The sequence below is a fragment of the Aplidium turbinatum genome, chromosome 12 (assembly GCF_918807975.1).
Source record: "Aplidium turbinatum chromosome 12, kaAplTurb1.1, whole genome shotgun sequence".
Lineage (NCBI taxonomy): Eukaryota > Metazoa > Chordata > Ascidiacea > Aplousobranchia > Polyclinidae > Aplidium > Aplidium turbinatum.
Window position 1 is genome coordinate 6,989,681 of NC_137483.1, and position 20,600 is coordinate 7,010,280.

A 20,600-nucleotide genomic window follows, 5' to 3' on the forward strand; every position below is an offset into this window, starting at 1 on the left:
TGAGGCTATCGAAGTGTTTGCAGCTCTCCCCATGATGCAAAGACTGTTGTTGTGCTCTTTCTATACTGTCGCTCAGTTCCGAAGCACGTTGAAGGTCTATGCTATTCTCTTCCAAAAGACGTTGGCGGATGACAGGAGACTGTAAGCCATTTATGAAAGAATCCCGAATAAGCTGCTCTTTATATGTTTGGGAAGAAACGTCGTCAAAGGTGCAGTCCTTAGAGACTAGTTTCAGCGCTCTAAGGTATTCCAAGACCGTTTCTCCACTGGCTTGCTTTCGGCTGATTAGTAAATGCCTGGCGTAGACATTGGTCTTCTTCTTTACGTATGTTCTCTTGAGAGTATTTACAATTGCATCATAGTCGTCAACTTCCTCGACATAGAGGTATACCTCTGGGGAAAAGAAGCTACGTATTATTCTAGTTTTGTTGATATTAGGAGTTCCTTCCTGGCGAACCTCTTCAAGTGTAGCGATGCAGTCAGTGACAGTCTGAAACCAGAACTTGAAAATAGTAGGAGCGTCAGCGGAGTTAGGATCAACTGAAAAGTCTTTAGGACGAGGAATATGTCTGTCCATCTTTCTGATTCTTGCTTAAATAAGTTTATTAAATTGACATGACCTACATTGAAACCAACAAACTCATTCAAGTAAAGTAGGCTTTAATAAACTTAAAACGTGAATATCCTGCAATTGAAAACTAGCTTTAAAGAATGTTAACAGAAAGTATTAAATGACAAACTAAAACAAGACTCTACTTAAACAGCCGATTGCACTGCTACACTGTTAACTGAAAACTAGAGAATGAACCAACACGAAAGAAACCAAGAGAAGCCAAGCCAGGCAATCGGCAAACCCACACTGCGCTGTCAGCAAAAGAGATATGGTGCGTGACGACACGCGCTACACCACAGTAGTACGGGAGGAAACACGCAAGTCGACTGATTTTAGCATTATGCAAATGGGCGATTCTGGTGAGTCGCAGCAATTTAAAAAGTCTGGCAAAGGAAGATTGCCTTCATGTCCGGTTAGGCAGACGTCGGTAAAACCTCATGATAATGTGATGTCAGGGAGTTCGCAGTACTCGACTACTGTTAGCGCACCTCGCGGTGGTGCAGCTAGACGTAGAGACCTACCGGCATGTATTTATTTTTCGTCACTAGGTCAAGTCGAACATCATTTTTTGTCTAATTGTAAAGAATTTTTGCACTTGACACGTAAAGATCGGAGAGATGTTATTGTGAAAGCTGGCAAATGCTTGAATTGTTTGCGCCAGCATATGGTTAGGGATTGTAATCATGTGAACAACTGTCGTAAGTGTGGGCCTAATAACGATAGGAAACACTTTTTTCTTCTGCATGATTTTTATGTGAGGTCACGTGATTCTTTGGATTCGATAGGCAAAGATGATGCTTGTGCCAGAGTTCCTGTGCGTAGTGTTAAGATTGGAAATGTTAAAGCAGCCTTTAACCGCATTACTACTGCTCGTGTTTTGAATCCAATGACGGGTAAATCGAAATTGGTGTATTGTCAGCATGATCCTGGTTCGCAGTTGACGATTGTTTCGAGTGATTTGGTGTGCGAACTTGGCCTTAAACCGTCCGATAAAGCGTCGTTTAAAATGGATATAATCGGGTTTTTATTTGCGCCCATTGCGATAACATGCAGTACACTGCGATCACAGATGCGATACAACAGACAGACAGGAAGCAGCAAAGTGACATATAGTCTTCGAGTCAGCTGCTTCCCTTATTTTGGCTTGCCATTAAGTGTCTTTGCCGAGACACAGCCGCGTGCTCTGGAGCGGTGTCGAACCTACGTCCTTAACGGTGTTCGAAACCAGCGTCCTCGGTGAGCGGTGTCAAACCCACGGTGTCGAACCTACGTCCTCGGTGATTAACCTAGTTTGGACTGACGATGTTAAAACTTTATCGCATAAGCAGGATTTAAGTGGTTTTCGTCGTTTTCATGACGTGAATATGTTTCATTTAAGTGAATGTAGTAGTGTAGATGTACTGATTGGTTTCTAGCTTTCAGCGTAAAATTGAGTCTCGTGATGGAAATAGCAGACCTGAATAAAGTCATTCATGATTTGACCTTGCAAAATGAAACCTGTGAATTGTCTCGCAATGACATTTTGGCTAGAGAACTTGTTGAAGCGAATATTGAGTTGAAAGATGGTCGATTTGAGATACCTGTACCGTTGAAGGAAGATATCGATCTACCTATCAATTATGTGTTGGCGTTAGATAGAGCTGCTGCTTTAAGAAAGAAGGCTTTAAAACAACCTGAACTTCGTGATTTTCTTACCGACGCTATGATAGATCTTAAATCTAATGGTTATATTGAGCGTACTGGTGAAGCATGAAATGTCAAGGGATTTGAGTGGTATTTACCATTATGGTGGGTCGTTTTTGGCTTTTTTCGAAATTCAAAATCGGCTTGTCATAAAAAGTGGCACATGCATGAAAAAATTACGTGTGCAAAATTTCATCAGTTTGGAGGTGCATCTTCTGCCCCCGCAGGGGGGTCAAACTTTCAATTTAAAAAAAAATTGGAAATTTCACTTTCCGTTTCAAATAATTTTTTTTATAATTTTTCTTCTGGCTAGTTATAAATTGTAAGTGGCATGTACCCAGAACTTTCCTATGTAAAGGCATGTTCGAAACGTAAGGTTTATTGCCCCCGCATCGACGACCAAAATGCTGAATTTTCACCAATTTGAGATGCAATTTTGTCATTGGCTCAATAAACAAACTTGTCGCAAAAGGGCGAGATGGTGTTAACACAGTATTTTCATTTATGTTCTGTCACTAACTTTGCAGGATAAGACGTAGTCTTCTTAAATTAAAAGCAATAGTAAGCTTGATCAGTTACAGCTACAAAACACAACCTATAATTTACTTCAGAATAAAAGCAATATGATCTGCAGGTTCCGTAAATGGAATGTACTGTACAGCTTCGACGTGAATTGTTAATATGATTTTGTTTACACAAATTTGTCATTTACAAACTAAAATTAAACGTTCACTTGATTCACTTGATAGGCTACTACAAGAACAACATACAGGAGTAAACTTTGTTTGACAGCACTGTAACAATAAAAAAGAACTAGTGTTAACAAAAAAAAAATTGTGTCAAAAATCCAACAAACAACAGGGACTTTTAACCAGTTCACCAGATTATTGTTCAAACTTAGTTCTGGCTTAAGTCTAATCAATCATAAAATTGTTTCGACTGGAACCGAGGAATTTTTTTCCTTGATTGTGATATTGCTTTAATGTACCTATCTTTTTCAATGCTGTCCAGTGTCCACCACATGTGATGAGGCATCTGTCACGAGTTTAATGGCTCTCTCAACGGCTTGTGTGTGGCAGGGAAACATAAGAAACAACTGTTGTGGATACATCTTTGTTTTGATGTGCTCTTCTATCACACCGCTGTCAACACCACGCGTCACTGGGGGTTCCGTAACTGGAATATTTTGCCAGTCTATCATCTCAAAGTAACGTTCGGAACTGAACTGCAATATTGGCAGGGTGAATTTTCGCTGACGAGTGCTGTGAGATGATAATATTCTTGAATTGAAAATTCTTCTCCATCTTAGTTCCCTTACATACTCTTCGGTAGCCTATCACATATCATAGCAATCAAAATGTTTTCAGGATGGGCATTAAACCCACTCCTCTGTAGAGAGCATTCTCTCTTACTCATAGCCGTAGGAGATGGGGGGCAGGGGGGGCGGTCGCTCTCCCGCCAAAAAAAAACACCACGAATTTGGGAAAAAATGTCCACTTATTTGGGCAAATCAATCTTACCATGATGTTTCGACGTCTCACTAGCTTATAGACTTTACATAATTGTTATAATTTATGAGATGCATTGATATTTTCCAATGAATGGAAAATGCTTTTTCATCAATTTTGGAAACAATTGCATGTGGTATTGCAACTTGGGCAAAATGATAAGTTTCCATTCCACAACCACAAAAAGTAACTGTAAAAGAGCACAGTTGGCAAATGAAGATAATATTATCACTGATTTTCACTAAAACATAGGCTGCATTTTTTTACCGGTAAGATTTAAGAGGCTGCTGGGTAGGCTACTGGTAACTTTATGAGTTTTGTTTTTCTCAATATCAATTTAGTAACCAGTTTAATAACTTTATAATGTTGCATTTTTATATGAAATACATTAATATTTTTTTTTGAATGTAAATGTACCATCAACAATTTTGGAAACTTTAGAAATTTGGGCAGAATGTAAGATCGATTTACTATCTGCAGGAAGTAAATGTAAAATAATGCGTTTGGCTAGCTGAGGTAACCTTATTACAGATATTCGTTAGGATATACACACTAGCCTACATTTCTTCATCGGTAGAATTTTGAAACCCTGCTGGGTTCTCGTAACCTTATGAGGTTTTTTGCTTTTTTTATATCCTATTAATGTAGTTGCTTGTAAAAAATATTTGGGAAAGAATATCCAGTTATTGGATAAATCAGTCTTACCATAAGTTATGCTATGCTCACAAAACTTAACTTAAATACCACGAAGATAGCTTATCATATTTAGATATGGCCAAACAAGTTTACCATTTGATATCAACTTTAAAAATCAACAGCTGTGAGGCCATATATAAAACACTCTTGTAAACCATTGATCTTAGCAACTAACTATAGGCCTGCACAAAGTGAAAAAGTTTATATATTAAACGAAAACAATTTGTAAATTTTTCAGCATTTGATTTCATGATTTTGTGGGCTATGGTTTAACTGCTTTCTATAAAGAAGTTTTTTTGTATGAACTGCTGTTTGTCTGCCAGTCCTTGGGTTGATATGCTCAGCTATTTACTATCTACTGTACGACACAGTATTAGACCAACAACAATCAAATATAAAAATACATGTTAATTCATGCAGTTGATGTATCAGGCAATGTAGCCAAAATAGTGCTGTTGATAATGTGGTCTGTATTTTTTGGCAAGGATTGAGTTGGGAATCACTATCTACCTGGGAATCACTATTCTTCAGTAGGGGAGAGTGGGGTTAGTTGGAAGGCGGGGTTAGTTGAAAAGTGGTCATTTTTTTAACTCTCGATAACTTTTTTAAATATTTACTGCCAACATGTGAAGTAGTTTATAAAAACACATAATCTATGTTAGTTTCGATTTGTTGAGTCAAGGTATACCTGTTTGGCTGACAATTTTCTATTTTCTTACTTTCGAAGTAAAATTTTTGGCGTATTGAAAAACATCTTATGCGTCGATATCGTTAAAGATAGGCAGAAGTTTTTTGGTGTGTGTCAGCTGTAGGTGTTCTACAACACTAAGAAATAAACAAATTTTAGTCCAACGCACCATACTTCAATATTTTAGGAAAATAGTTTGTCATATGCTAATGGGGCTAGTTGGAAAATAGTGGGTGGGGTTAGTTGGACAATGTTTTGATAACGGTATGACTATGTAGTATGATACGAGTATATCGTCGTGGTATGATAATAAGTAGTATAAGCTCCAATGTACTTGTTTTAAGCAGACATACATTGTAAAATTTTAATTTGAATAACTTGGAAAGTGCTATATATGCGGCATCACAAGTTTTAACAATGCGTTTATTAAAAAATGTTTTTACGATGATTTGATGTAGAATTCATTGCATTTTGATTTTAAAGCAAGTTAACATATTTGCTTACAACCCCATGTAAATGTTTATTGGTTGAAAAAATAGTATCCAGTTCATTGGTGGGCATTAAACTGACGTTTTTCAACTAACCCCAGGCATGGGGTTAGTTGAAAAATCAATTGTATGTTTGTTTATTTTAAATTTTTATTAAAAGCTTAATTGACTCAATACTTATTTTTGGTTGTATGATAGAGGACACCATAGGTGATAATTTAAGCCGCTTCAAGTTGTCAGGTTATGCACCAATTGTTTTAAATTTTACTTTAAAAAAAAATCTTTCCGACTAGCCCCACTCTCCCCTACTTGCAATTTGAGTAGCTGCGTCGTTATGAAGTAAGAATATCTTTGTAATGATAAATTTACAAATACTGAGTTTTGGACTATCTTTATAATGAAAAGATTAAGCTACTTTTGGTCTGGCCTTTTATTGAAGTTGGGCTGGAGTTTTTCAAATAATCTGGTGACATGGATATTCAGCAATTGTTATCCAGTTATTGCTGAAGTCTCAGTTCAAATTGTTGTTGAATCCAGCTAGGCTTAATATATATATATTTTGTACCACACAAGAGTGTTTCAATTTGATGGTTTATTTAATAATTGGGACACAGACAGGTCTATGAATGCAGGTTAAATTTACATTACCCTTGTTTTGTTGGTGTACGTTTTGTTGCCTGTGTTTTCGTACACAGCCAAGTTGATGACTGTAGACTAGAGTTATTACACAGCATTACCTCAGAGGTTGTGAGTAGTTTTGCGTTTTTGAAAATATACATGCAAAGACAAAATTTGGGCAAACTTTGAAAAATTTGGGCAAATTTTGTTCGCCCGCCCAAAATATTTTACTCTCCTACGGCTATGCTCCTACTTTCTTGACGATATTGCGAGCTTTATGCGATAGCTTCTGAGCAGAGAGTAGAATTTTAAAGAAACGTTTTGGGCCATTAGTAAAATTGCTTTACTTTTTAATGGCAATATGTAAACATTCATAATATAGTCCACAAGTTCCATCAATACAGCTGACGGTTCGTTAGATGCAACATATAAACGCAGATTTCTGTTGACTGTGGTCAACCATCTTGAGTGGTTCATCATACCTGGACTCCTAGATACGAAATGAATATTTCTCCACTTTTCACTGCTCTGTGCATGTGTAGAAGATATTTTTGGTCAGTACCTACTGAGGTCATTTTCATTAATTTCAATCTCTGGTGCCGAACTGCTTCATATTTTACCACATCTAGTTGTGTGACAGTGGCTATAGCTGCTTTCCAATGGGCTCAGTGAAATTATCAGGTCCGCTAGTATTGCCATTCAGTTCTTTTATAAGATGCCTAAAAGGCAATTCATTACCTTGGAGTAGGCATATTAACCATTGAAGTGGGTTTTGGAAATGATCTTCCAAGAGCTTTATCACGCCGCCTTTTTGACCTATGTTTACTGCGGTTCCATCGCATCCAATTGCCATTACATTATCGTAGCTAATTTTATTGGATTCAAGATATTCAAGAATCCCGGTAGCTATTGAGACACTACAGTAGATCCGTTGGCTGCAGTAAAATGACCAATGAAATGTGAACTTGGCTCTTCAAGTAAAGCAATGTGCTCTTTAACTGCGAAATGTTTTCGAAGTCGCCCAGCAATTTCATCTTGTTTAATGGTTTGATCTTTTCGGCCATCAAAATATATGCTTTGCAAGTTTAGGCACACGATACTTTCCATTTGAGCCGTAAACCTCAGTTTTTTTTTCGTTCTTCTCACTTTGCCTTTATCTGTAACAGATTGTGATTCGCTATCCGTTACAACTCCTGCATCTTGTAGAAGTGATGAAGCAATAAGTACTGCAGACCTATTTGAAATACCAGTACGATCGCATGATTCAGCAAATATACGAAACTGGAAGTATAGGTTTGCTTTTTCTGGTGTTTTCCGAGGCAAAACTGGGCTGATAATCATAATCTCCGCAGCGTTCTTCATTGGATGATAAAGTTTCTGAGCTTGAATAAGACGTTAAAGGTGTTTTAACCAAAACGCTACTTGTGCCTACTCCTGGGTCTTCACGTAAAGAACGGAATTGTTCTGATCTTGCGACTCTCCTCTGAAAACGTTTAAATTGAGATTTGTGGCCAATTTATCAATTTTATCAGTCACCATTATGCGGGTTATTCTTTGATCAAGAAGGAACGGTTGTTCTATAATAGGACACGATTTTCCTGCGGGCAAGTACATTGCTGAAAATTGGAACACTTACAACAACCGATATGAAATAATTTTTGCTTTGCAGAATCTTTCATTTGCTCCAAATTTTGCTGAAATTTAGGCCCACCTCTAGACTTTGACTTTAAAAGGTTATTCATTTTTTCCATGTAACTCTTTATCATGAAACATATGGAAAGTGAAAGAGTTAGGACAGAACATAAATGAAAATACTGCGTCAACACCATCTCGCCCTTTTGCGACAAGTTTGTTTATTGAGCAATGACAAAATTGTATCTCAAATTGGTGAAAATTCAGCATTTTGGTCGTCGATGCGGGGGCAATAAACCTTAAGCTTCGAACATGCCTTTACATAAAAAAGTTCTGGGTACATCCCACTTACAATTTATAACTAGCCAGAAGAAAAATTATAAAAAAAATTATGTTGAAATAGAAAGTGAAATTGCCAATTTTTGTTTCAAAAAATTGAAAGTTTGACCCCCCTGCGGGGGCAGAAGATGCACCCTCAAACTGATGAAATTTTGCACACGTAATTTTTTCATGCATGTGCCACTTTTTATGACTAGCCGTTTTTGAATTTCGAAAAAAGTCAAAAACGACCCACCCTATTTACCATACTTTGTGGCGTCACAATTAAAAAAAGCGCATTGTTTACGATGGGAAGTTTGAATGATGTAATGTTTTCGGGTCCTGACTTGTTAAACCTTCTGGCAGATGTTTTGGCTAGATTTCGGCTTGGTAGATTTAGTTTCATGGCTGATGTGACTAAATACGTTTTTTACATTTTGCACACTTCAATACGCAAGCCCAATTTTATTGAACTGCTTACGCACACGAGCAGTGCCGTTCGGATCGTGAACGAACGCCCTTTGGTACCTTTGAGTGACGACCCTAGGGATTTTACTGTCATCGCCCCTGCCTCACTGTTGACCCCATACTTAGACCCATGTGCTGTTGGGAAACCACATGATCGTGACCAACTAAGAAGGGATTATCGGTTCAATTTGTCGCTTTCTCAGCAGTTTTGGAGTAAATGGTTAGATTTTTACTTGCCAGGGCTTCAGGGACGGAAAAATGGTTAAAAATGGCCGAGAATTTGGAGTCTGGTCAACTTGTAGTGGTGGGTTCTCTCCAAGACATTGGTAAACGTGGGAAGTATCAACTTGGAAGGGTGCATAAGGTGGTCCCACAAATTAGGAAAGGGAAGCCTGTGGTTCGGAGAGCTAAAGTTGCCGTTTGCAACTATGATGAGAGTACGGGGAAAGTGAAAGTAGACTACGTGTTGAGAGATATTTCGTGTCTCGCCCCCGTAAAGAACACTTAAGAGTTAAGGTTTGAGCTGGTTCTGTCTGCGGTGGTTGACCTTTGTCTGAGCCCAGAACAGTCGGTTATTATCGCAACCATTGTATATAGCGTGTACCTATGGTACCAATTTCATGTATCGTCGTGTATTATTCTTATTATTGTTCATTCTTTGCATGTCCTTTGTATTTGCGTATTAACTTAAACGTGAGTGACTCAAACAATTTGTGTATCGTGTGTTTTTATTTATTGACTCACGATTGTCCTTAAATTATTTTTTAGTTATGCCATGTTAGACTGTCATAACTAAGGGCTGCTATGTTACGGACGATCTTCAAATCAAACGTCACATAAAACCGTTCAGGTCTACTGAACCTTGGCGTCTGACGTAATGGAATATTACTAAAAGCATGAGCAGAGATTGCATCATCTCTTCGTAACACCTGTAAAACATGGCACAAACCGTTTGAACACCTGTGAAATTGCATAACAATACGTATGTACTATTACGTCACAGAAGCTGGTTACGTGCATTTAAAATATCGCAATCTATTCTCTCATTTTAGAATTGTCGTTTTAAAAGTTGGTCGATTATTAAAACTGTTTTGCTTGTGCTTACCAACTAGACGAAATTTCCGTCTTCTATCTAAGTAATTTGTATCGTGGTGGCAAGTTTTAGCGGGTACGGTGTTGACTCCTTCTTCGACAGCCTGTTGGCTATTTATTGCTGAAATACAATTCTTGAAAGACATTTCCAGAAGAGTATTTTTTCGGTGTCATTGCATACAGACGAACGGATCCGGGAATTTTATGTTACAACTTTCCCACGAAGATATTATGATTTACCGCTGTGACCATTAGTAACAAATCATTGAAGTATATACTGGATAGATAACTCTCTCAACGGAAACACACTCCCACACAACCCGTGTCCCACCTACCTAGGAGTGAAGCTCGACCAACAATTAACCTACAAACACCATGCCGAAGCCCTCCATGCTAAGCTATCAGCACGCAACAACTTACTGAGATGCCTAGCTGGAACATCGTGGGGTGCTAGTACATCAACACTCCGTACAAGTGCTTTTGCACTTGTTTACAGCACCTCCAAATATGCTTCCCCCACTTGGTGCCGCAGCGTACACACTTGCAAAATTGACACTGCCCTCAACACCAATGAGAATAATCACTGGTTGCCTGCTTCCAACTCCCACTGACTTTCTGCCGGTACTGTCAGGCATTGCTCTAGGTAGACTTCGTAGGGAAAACCACGTACGCAGTCTGGTCCTACAAGCTATGTCAAGGGATGACCACCTCCTCAACCAGATTGTCATAAACTCACACTCCCAAAAGCCCCAGCGCTTGAAATCTCGACGCCCGTTTTCCAAACATGCTGCAGCTATCTGTAAATCCAACTTCCACATTTCCGAATTTTGGAACAGTGAATGGAGAGAAGTTGCGAGACCAACCCAATTCACAGTCCTTCCCAATACCAACACTCCACCTGAAGCAGAACTAGGGGAAGGGAAGGTAATTTGATACGGAAGGTAATTTGATACACCCCCCCTACAGAAATGTACAAAAAATATTGGTCAAAAATATTGTCATTAGGTGGAAGATCTGTGAAAATAATGCCTACAAAAATTGCACCATGCAGCTAACTCGTGCTTTTATGGCATAAAATTGTGAAAGTGTGTTTTTTGAGTATTTTCGTAAAAATTTTAACTCATGATTATCTTCGTCTGGAAAATTAAAGAAAAGTTTCTGAAAGATGAAACCAAACTCATTTGACAGTTCATTGATAAGGCTTCAAGGGCATGTCACGTTTTTTCTGCAATGTGCATCCAAGCATACAAAAATCAGTATTTTATAACTTTTTTTGAAAAAGGTAAATTGATACATGTGGAGAAGGTAAATTGATACAGTATATTAAATTCTTTTTTGTGACTGTAATAAATGTTGACATTGATCTACTTGATTTAAATAAGTTATTCTTTATTAACAAGACCTGCTACTTTGGGAAACAACTATTATATAAGCTTTCGTAGGCCTACACGCTATCTGCTGTCAAAAAATGAGAAAAGTGCAAAGCACCCCCCTTAAATAAGAACTCCAGCCAATGATCCTTCCCATGACCATCCCGCTGCAGAAACTTCGCCGCACACATGGGCCTCAACAGTCATCTTTGCACCCAAGCACGCCAACCACATATTAAATTTTTATTTATTGCTTTGCTGTCAAAGGGGGTTTCTGTATTAGTTTTACTGTATCAAATTACCTTCCGGGTGTATCAATTTACCTTCCGTGGAAGGTAAATTGATACATTTGAGTGACGTTTTTAAAATTTTAATTAAAAAAAAAGTAACAAAAATAAAAAAGTGAAAATGTTTTTAAAAAGTGTGTAAGGGATCAGACTTTCATTTCAGCTTAAAATCAATAGTTTGTGTCAGATAATTTTCAGTTAACAGGCAAAAATGTTAAAAGTGTATCAAATTACCTTCCCTTCCCCTACCTCGGAAGGAGTGGGTGAAGCTCAATCGCCTGCGGGCTGGAGTGGGCCGTTTCAACAGCAACATGTTTCGGTGGGGCCTCGCCGATTCACCATCTTGTACGTGTGGCTCAGATTTTCAAACTGCACACCACATTATCTACCATTGTCCTGTATATCGACCCCAGGACAGATATGTGGACCTAAAAACCCTCAAAGAATACACAATCTATTGGCTGCTGCGCCTGGATGTAACAACGTGATCTGTGGCGGCCTCAAACGCAAGAAGAAGAAGATAGATACTAGGGAACATATGCAATCAACTTGCCTATTCAAATTAAATTTTACCACGCGATGTGTTTTGTCGTTTTCCGAATAAACAACATACTTTGATTCGGCTTAGAAAACCACGCTTTCAAAGGCATAGATTGGACTATCATCCACGCATGGCTAACCGTGACGTCATTTTCTTTTCAGGTTCAACGCAACATCAATCTTGTGTGTTAAACTTCATAAGCAGTGCAGTTTTCCTCTCTTTTTTTCAAATTTTCAGTACTACTAAAGAAACAAAATTCAGTTGGCAGCACCAAAAATTTTTAATCAGATATTGTTTTGCAGACCCTCCTGTTAATGTTGCTGTTGACTTCATAAAATCTGATCGTTTAGTTCGTTTAAATGGAGTTTATTACCTTCAATCTCATGAGAATCTTGTCATGACCTGTTCAAGTGACGCTAATCCAGTTGTCCGTCGATGTGAATGGAGGTTGTTTTACTATGGTAAAAGTTACCGTGACATTGCTGCTGCCAATGCTACAAATGATCATTGTTCATTCAATCAAACAGTTGACCCCACTTTCAAAGCAGTGAGTTGCATTGCGACAAATAGTCTTGGTAACTTGGAAAGTACCAAAACATATTTCAAAGTCGTTTCAAAAACTAGTAAGTAACACATCTGCATTTCATAATTTTTAATGTTATTGTTGATATTGCGTACATCTGAAGTGTGGCGAAACTTTTCATACTGCATAACAGGAGAAAAATTAAGTGTGATCTATGTCAAACTATTCTAAACGCTGCTGGGATCAAATACAAGAAACCAGAACACTTAGAAAAACTAGATGCATCAGTTGAGGCCAAAGATGCTTTTTTAGCTTTTGCATATTTTGCAAATCACAAATCGTCTTAATGACGACACTTTTGAAGTTTTTTTTTGTTCTTGGGTTAGCATTACAGTGAACAACATGTTTTATTTCGTTCATATGCCTGCATTTTCTCTCTTCATTGTTCCGCAAAACAGAATAATAGGGTAAAAATTTCGAGAAATTTCGATTCTGAGATTTCTAATTTAGTCCCGAAGTCAGTGGCGTACCTATGCAAAATGGTGCCCATGGCAAAGTTTAAATGTGCGCCCTTTTTAACCATTTAAGTTAAATATTGCATAGGCTACAAGTCTTTTATGAACAAATCACAAGAACATAAATATTGCCACTTTATTTGTTCGAAGGCAGTCACATGAGATTGTTTCGTCGTGCAAGTTTTGTTCTCTCTGCAGAGCTAATCAAGTTGATAGAATACTGCGTTTTGTGCCTTCTTTCCAAGTTATTTCCCACATAAAAGCTAGCTAACGCGGTTTCCCTTTTGTTTTTGATCTGACGCTGTGTAGGCTAGGCTATACTGTAGCCCACTACCAAGTGAATTATTGGATATAATCGGACATAAGTTTGTAGGCTAACAAAAAGCCTACAAGTTTGTTATGACCTTCTAGTAATCTAGTTACTACTGTTTGCTAATATCATTGGTTTGTCGTATGTATTGTTAATGTCAATTGTTTGCTAGTGTCTCATACTAGTCTTGTTTTAAATACAGATTAGGCCCTACCACTACAAACCAACTAAAGCGCAAACGAAGGCTCGAAGCCTATTGTTGTTTAATCCTGGATTGACCGTGGCCGTATGAATACGGATATTTTTGTCGGATAACTGTGGATCAAAATAAAACGACCCAAGTCCGGCAGATTTTTTCAAAAACTAATATTAAATGATTTAATTTGTCACCGACATTTCTTGGCATGTCGGCGGGTTTTGTAACCGTTGAGTTGTACTTGTATGCTAACTAGAGATTGAAGAAACTGATAGCGAATCATTCCCAATCCCAACATTGATGTGTTCTATTACGAATTGCGTTCATTTTATCCGTGTGATAACTTGAGGAAGTTAGGTAAAAGTACATTCATAAAGCACAGCTTGTGAAGTTGTGAATGAACCTCAGACTGCTAAATGCTAAGCAGCGCCAGTACAGCACGTAAAAATAAATCATACGTAGCCTAATTCTTGGTCTCAAAATATCATATCATCATGCTTATAGGCTCAATAATACTTTAATGCCAATTTCTTCCAAGAACAGACTGAGTGCTCTGGTCAGGCCAAATTGAAATGATATAACATATTTGATTTATAAATTCTTATAAAATGAATAAGTAAGTTCTGGTGCTCAGTGGCGGCTCATGGCATGGGGCTAAAGGGCTGCAGCCCTACCTGAAAGAAAGAAAAAAATACTTTTTTCCCTGTGTTTGTCCGACCTGGTTACTTTTATCACTTAAGAATTGCGGATCGAAAATTAAAATATTGAAAGTTTTGTTTGGCAACACCAACTTTGGGCAAACTGCTCTGCAGCCGAAATTCTTGATTTCAAGCGCTCTGATTGGCTAAAAATTATCTTTGAAGCTCCACCTTTTTTGGTATTTTACAGCAATTTTTGAATCTGTTGGGGCTGCATGGAAAACAGCCCCACCTAACCGAATAACTTTACAGACTTTTTAAAGTTAGTTTTTATTTCGCAGAGTAGCGATGAGCCATGAATTTAGAGTGTTAGCTGTAGAGTTAGGGTATTCAACAGGTTATAGGAAGTGCTAGTCCAGCCTAGGGCATCTCAAAATCACTTGAACCTTGCATGCAACGGCTAGGCTAGTCAAGACTAAGCTCAATAGTAGTAAAGTTTGTCTTCGAAGCAATACTGTTAGTTGTTTTTTTTTATTACAGCTTAAGAATACATCAACTTTTCAACAAAGTTTGAATGCATTTTTTCAAACGTTGGGGTAAAAACGTGCTCAGAACGCACCAAATTTAATGTGATTTTTCTGGGGGTGACCCCCAGACCCCCCGCAAAGTTGTTCTCCTTCGGTAAACTCAGCGATGGTTTTCGCCCCCGGACTATTTATTGCAGCCCCACTGCTCACAAACAGCACCAGCCGCCACTGCTGGTGATACTTCTAAGCTTCAACTAATCGCTGATAAGCGACTTTACTAAGCTTCCAATTGTTGCTGACTGAACGTAAAATGAGCCAGAAGAGGCACAATGTTGCCTTTGCAACGTCACAATTCCATTGTTTACCTATGGCTACAGTAAAAGAGAGACTCCTATTTGATCTTTGCATTCTATTACGCGCAAATTAGATTTTGAAGTGTAAGTCACAAATTTTAATTTTTACCAACCGATTTTTGCGCCCCTATCAATGTGGTGCCCATGGCTCGAGCCATGCCTGTCATGCCTTAGGTACGCCACTGCCCGAAGTCAAAATTCTAATTATTGTTTGCAATTAGATACAGTAGTTTAGTGAATACCATCTTAACTTAGTAACTTAACTAAGTAAAAATTATTAAACGAAAATGACAATTCATGAACTTCTTGATGAATCTAGTTTATGCTTTTGCATTTAGGATCAGTAACGCTACATACTAATGACAATCGAAACCTGCCCAACAATAAACTGGCAATACAGCGAGATATATTTCGTGGAGATCTTTTTTGTTCAATTGATTATGGAAGTCAGTTGGGTGCAATATATCAGTGGGAATACCCCGATGGTTCAACGTTTGCGACATCTAAGGTTTCATTGAGACAACTAAGTTCTGCCGGTATTGGAAATTACACCTGCACAACAACTGATCGGTTTGGCAACTTTTCTAGAAAAATATCCATTGACGTTGTTTGTAAGTTAAACTTCATATTTTAAGCTTTTACTTGATTGTTTTCCATCAGTTGGGAGCATTTCTACTTTTTCCTGCTTACTTTTTATTATTTTGATTTTTAGTGACGCGCCTGATGATTGCTAGACCATCTAGCATGAAACTTTAACTAGCACATGACTTAGCCAGTTTAGATTTTCTATAATTGTATTAGCTCTTCTAGTTGTATTAAGCACTTTGTTTGCAATTGCTACAATTTATCCTTGAAATTATTTCATAGATATTTTCAATTTCTGTTTCATTTTTTAGTCATATCCAGACTTGTCCTGTAGTTAAAGATTTAAATTACCATGAAAGCAAGAAAGTCAACCTTTATGTCCATCTTCCGACATGTCATTCATTGTCTGGCCAAAAGACATAGCCATATGCTCGCAATGTCGAACTGGCATCATTTCGAGTCTTTCCAAGGCTCTCACCACAGCGATTCTGCGGCCGTCCATTGCATATGACTGAATCGCTGAATGAAACAAAATGTTATTCAGGCAATGTATTGTAGCCCAAGTTTGCAGTTTTACCAATGCCTGGTGGTTTTGCTACATGTAGAAGTAGGCTGGTGCCAAACACATTTCATGATCGAGCAGTAACAAAATTTTACCGGGCAAAAGCATCTGTTGGGGGCAACCGTCGTTTAACATGAATTATAATTGTATTAAAATATTGTAACTTATTAGTATTAAAACATATATTTTGGGGTGGCAAGATAAATTTTTTAGGAAGCTATTACCCTTCCCCACCAACGTAGCTACGTCTCTGTGACAAAGATAATTTCTAAGTTATAATTGAATCATAGCTGCATGAAAGAGTATTCAAGCTACTAAGAAAAGTGCGTTCACCTTTACACTTTGGTATAGCTTAATTGCAATTTAGTATCGCTCGGCAAACGAGACTGTGGCGAGATACATGTTCTCGGAAATGACCAACAATAGAAAATAAAATGTAAAGTGCAAAAATATAGCTCACTCGTATGGCATTATAGTCGCATTTTATCCACCCCACTATGGGTATTCTCACCTATCTGGCTTATGCACTCGGCAAACGGAGTGCTCTTTTATGGTTGATTTAGGTCCATGAACATAATGATGTTGCAGGACATAGATGCAGATTAATTTTGTTCTTGAAAGTGTAGACCCATTGACGGCATTGACAATCGCAATGTCAAACTATTGACTGGACAGCATTTCAGAATGAACGCGGTTTAGGCCAATTTCAGTGCACTTGTCATTAAAATTGAGCAGAAAATATAAGTACGTTATTGACTATTATCTTAGTGTTATATTACTTGCACGTGGTATTGACTTCAAGATTCGTTTGCCTTTTGTTGCAAGTTTTTCAGTAGCCCACACCTAAAGATAATAAAATTTTGGTGAAAATACGTTTAGCTGATGCAATTTATGCCAACAGGAATTTAAACTTGTTATTGTTTTGCAGACGCTCCTACCAATGTTGTTATTAATATCATTGAGTCTGATGATTCAGCTCTTTTGAAAGGAAAGTACTATCTTCGATCTGATGAGAATCTTGTAATGAACTGTACAAGCCAAGCTCATCCAGTTGTCAATCGATGTGAATGGAGGTTCTATCACCTCAACGTTCTGCGCCATTCTAAGTTTGTCAATGCTACAAACGGTCATTGCTCATTCAATCAAACGCTTGACGTCATGTTCTCGTCACTGAGATGCATTGCGACAAGCAGTATTGGTTCGCAGCAGAGTAGTTCAAAAGATGTTATTGTAGTCCCACAAGCCAGTAAGTAACAGTTTGTGAAGAAGGGAGCGTTTAACGCTTTTATGATAAGTTGTTACATGCTTATTTAGATAAAATACTCTAGTAAACGTTATCTTTACTAGATATTTACTTCACAAATCAAGTTACGTTTCACTTCAAGAGAATGTAGTAAGTATTCGACTATCATCGGCAAAGTTCTGCAGTGTTATATATTTGCTAAACATTTTGTATTAGAAGATGACACTCTTAACGTAGTAGCTAACTTTTACTACATTGGAGATATCATATCTTTTTAAGAGGGTTGTGAGCTTGCAGCCATCACCAGGCCTTATAACTCGTGTTTTTTTTCCGACAGTCATCGTGGCCTACCGAGAGCTCCTTCTCGGCGGCCAAATCTGCGTGCTTGGAGGCCAAAATACAATAACGATAGCACAAGTAAATAGCATTAAACTTGCAACAATGTTAAAATGATCACTTAGCGTTGTTAAAGTCTGGGCGACGTCCTACAATAGAATCGTTGTACCGCGCATTAAATGCTTTATCGGGATTGTAATCCGGTATTGCGGGACCATCTAACGACCCTAAATTGTTTTAACTGCTCGCAGCTCAGTAAATTGTTTCAACTGCATACCGCCTTTCATAAAACCTGACCATTTATTCCGTTATGATGTCACCATTGAGGATGTGAAGTCACTAACTAACCCACAGCGTTCTCAACTATGAAGACACGTGTTTTACCCACGGACGTCAACTAACCTAGTTCTCCTTTTTAACAACGATAGTAGTTAATCATGCATAGTATCCCCCTCGTGGGTATCACCAAAGGTAGCCCCAAGGGTCCTATCACCTTACAGGTATCACCGGAAGTGGTATTGACGGAAGTGGTATCACCACAGATAGGGTATTGACATATTATATAGGTATGTTCGGCGCGTGACATGACTCTATGATAGTATTTTTTTTAAATACGATAAACAATGATTTAAAATAAGTAACAAGAATGTTAAAATATAAATTTCATCAAAACTAATGAAACCGTTTTGTTCTACACATCTGTTGGTGGTAAAAACTCTCATAACCCAGTAGGTCTAAAGTCCACTAAACAGAGATTTGTCTATCATAAGCAGTTTTGTTGTGGATGCACGAACTCAGCCTGCTTCCTGAAGTAGACTTTTATAAACTAGCCTAGCAAGCAGCTGGTACAATACACTCTTAGTTTATTTTTTTAAATACGATAAACGATGATTGTTTTTGAAATGCGTTTTCTGCAACAAGGACATGTGCTAATTTTTTGTTCACAAGTTCGGCAACAACATAAATGTCCGCACGGTAAAAGTATAATATTGGTTCGTTTATCTAAGCAGACAACACAAAGATTGTTATCGATGACCTCTGTCTCCACCCTTCTTTGTGGTCGTTGAAGACCTTCCATGAGTAACTCCCCCGCAGGTCTAGCTGGTTCACTTTGTAGGCGTGAAGTATCAGGTTCCCCAGAAAAGAACATATATCGTTGTTCTGTTCTCGAGCGATGGTTGTTGATCAAAACCCGTCCATCTCTTGTGAAACTGCTATGTGGACCGTTTAAAAATTGACTGGTGATGATTTCTATGAAACGCGTTCCTTTCTTATTTTTCAAGTATTCACATCTGTCAAAAATGATCATGGTAAGTTGTTTTGTTCATTTTTTTTTTAATTTAATTTGATTGGTATGTTACTTACAGAGGGCTCCATTTTGCAAAGTTTATGAAATGGATGGGTATATTCTTTATAAAAAAATTTCAACAGGCGTTTTTTTTTTAATTATTTAAACTTAAATCCAATTCATTAACCAAAAAGCGAACCTAGAAATAAAAAAGTATTGGCTCCCTTACTGATCATGACTCTTCAACAAATTTATTACAACGCAATACCATAAACGAATGTTTGTTTTTCTTCTCGTACAATACGTAGTGGGAACTGATAGCGTGTAAGTTAGCAAACTGTCTGTCTGTATGTATATGTTTTGTATATGTTCTGTATGTGTCTGCATGTTTTGTTAATTTTTTATCGGTTTGGTTGCAGCCATGTTTTTTCGTGAAACTGTTTGCTTGCAGGAATAGAGTTTTCACTATTGATTCTGGTAAGTAGGTCTACTGGTTCGATTCCAGGTCTTTCCAAAAACTGTGTTTCATTTTTATGGGCAGTAGATCTTTCGAGTTTCATAACTTGTCATTGATTGGTGGGATCTTTTGGTAATTTTATTGGTATATGAGGTTTCACTGTTGTTTCGAATGTTTAGGTTGATTGAAGATTTCGTTGTACTTTGATGAGTTTTTTGATCTGTGGATCGGTTTTAGTTCATTGTACGGCAAATGATCAAAGGGTTGGCTATAATTATTATAATCTATGACTTGTCCAAAAACCTTAATAAATACTGCATTTAATCATCTTGAACAATGATAAATACTGCATTTTTTCATCCTTTCGGTTAATCTTCGTTTCGGTTTATGTTAGTTTCGGTAAACTTTTATTTCTTTAGGTCTACGTTTTGCTAAAACAGTGGTTTCAGCTAAACCTTTATAGTAACGTTTAATACATGTAACTATAACCTGGAGTAATAGCTTGGTCAAAACAACGTAACTTTAGGTTTATCATACAGGAATAACAGTTACGATTGTGTGTTATGATGCTTATTACAACTAAACCACACTCTATGATAATGACATGACGATACAACTCAATACACAGCCACTAAATTAAGACATGTAGAACCTCCTGTTTTAGTTGTGTTCCGTTTAAACCCATGTATCTCATCATTGATAGTAATTTTGATAAATACAGCTAACTTGGAAATTATTTTTGTTGATATAGTATCGCTTAAAGATTGTAAGAGTAATGGCTTGGTTAAAACAACGTAACTTTAGGTTTATCATGCAGGAATAAATTTTATATTTTTATTTTAGATGATGCTAATACCAGCTAAACAATCAACATTTCTTTTTTACAATGAGAACACCAAATGAACAGCTATAGAGCAAATTGTTACAACATATACTTCTACAATCGGAGGACTGGAAAAAAATCAACAAACCTAGCACAATCTATATCACAAATTGTTACCTTAAGACAAGCATGAAAAAATACAAAACTGCAGAATGAGAGCTCAAATTTTGCAACACGTAATG

At 37.5% G+C, this 20,600-nt stretch overlaps 1 protein-coding gene across 1 annotated transcript in view; it reads left to right on the forward strand.

The window, feature by feature from the left end:
• The window catches only part of LOC145780537 (uncharacterized), an 86,435-nt gene that overhangs the window by 27,082 nt on the left and 38,753 nt on the right, over positions 1-20,600 (forward strand). The window contains exons 3-5 of the mRNA XM_082592164.1: positions 12,305-12,625; positions 15,403-15,675; positions 17,140-17,457. Of these exons, the coding sequence (XP_082448290.1) occupies positions 12,305-12,625; positions 15,403-15,675; positions 17,140-17,457 (912 nt within the window). The remainder of the gene's footprint in view (positions 1-12,304; positions 12,626-15,402; positions 15,676-17,139; positions 17,458-20,600) is intronic.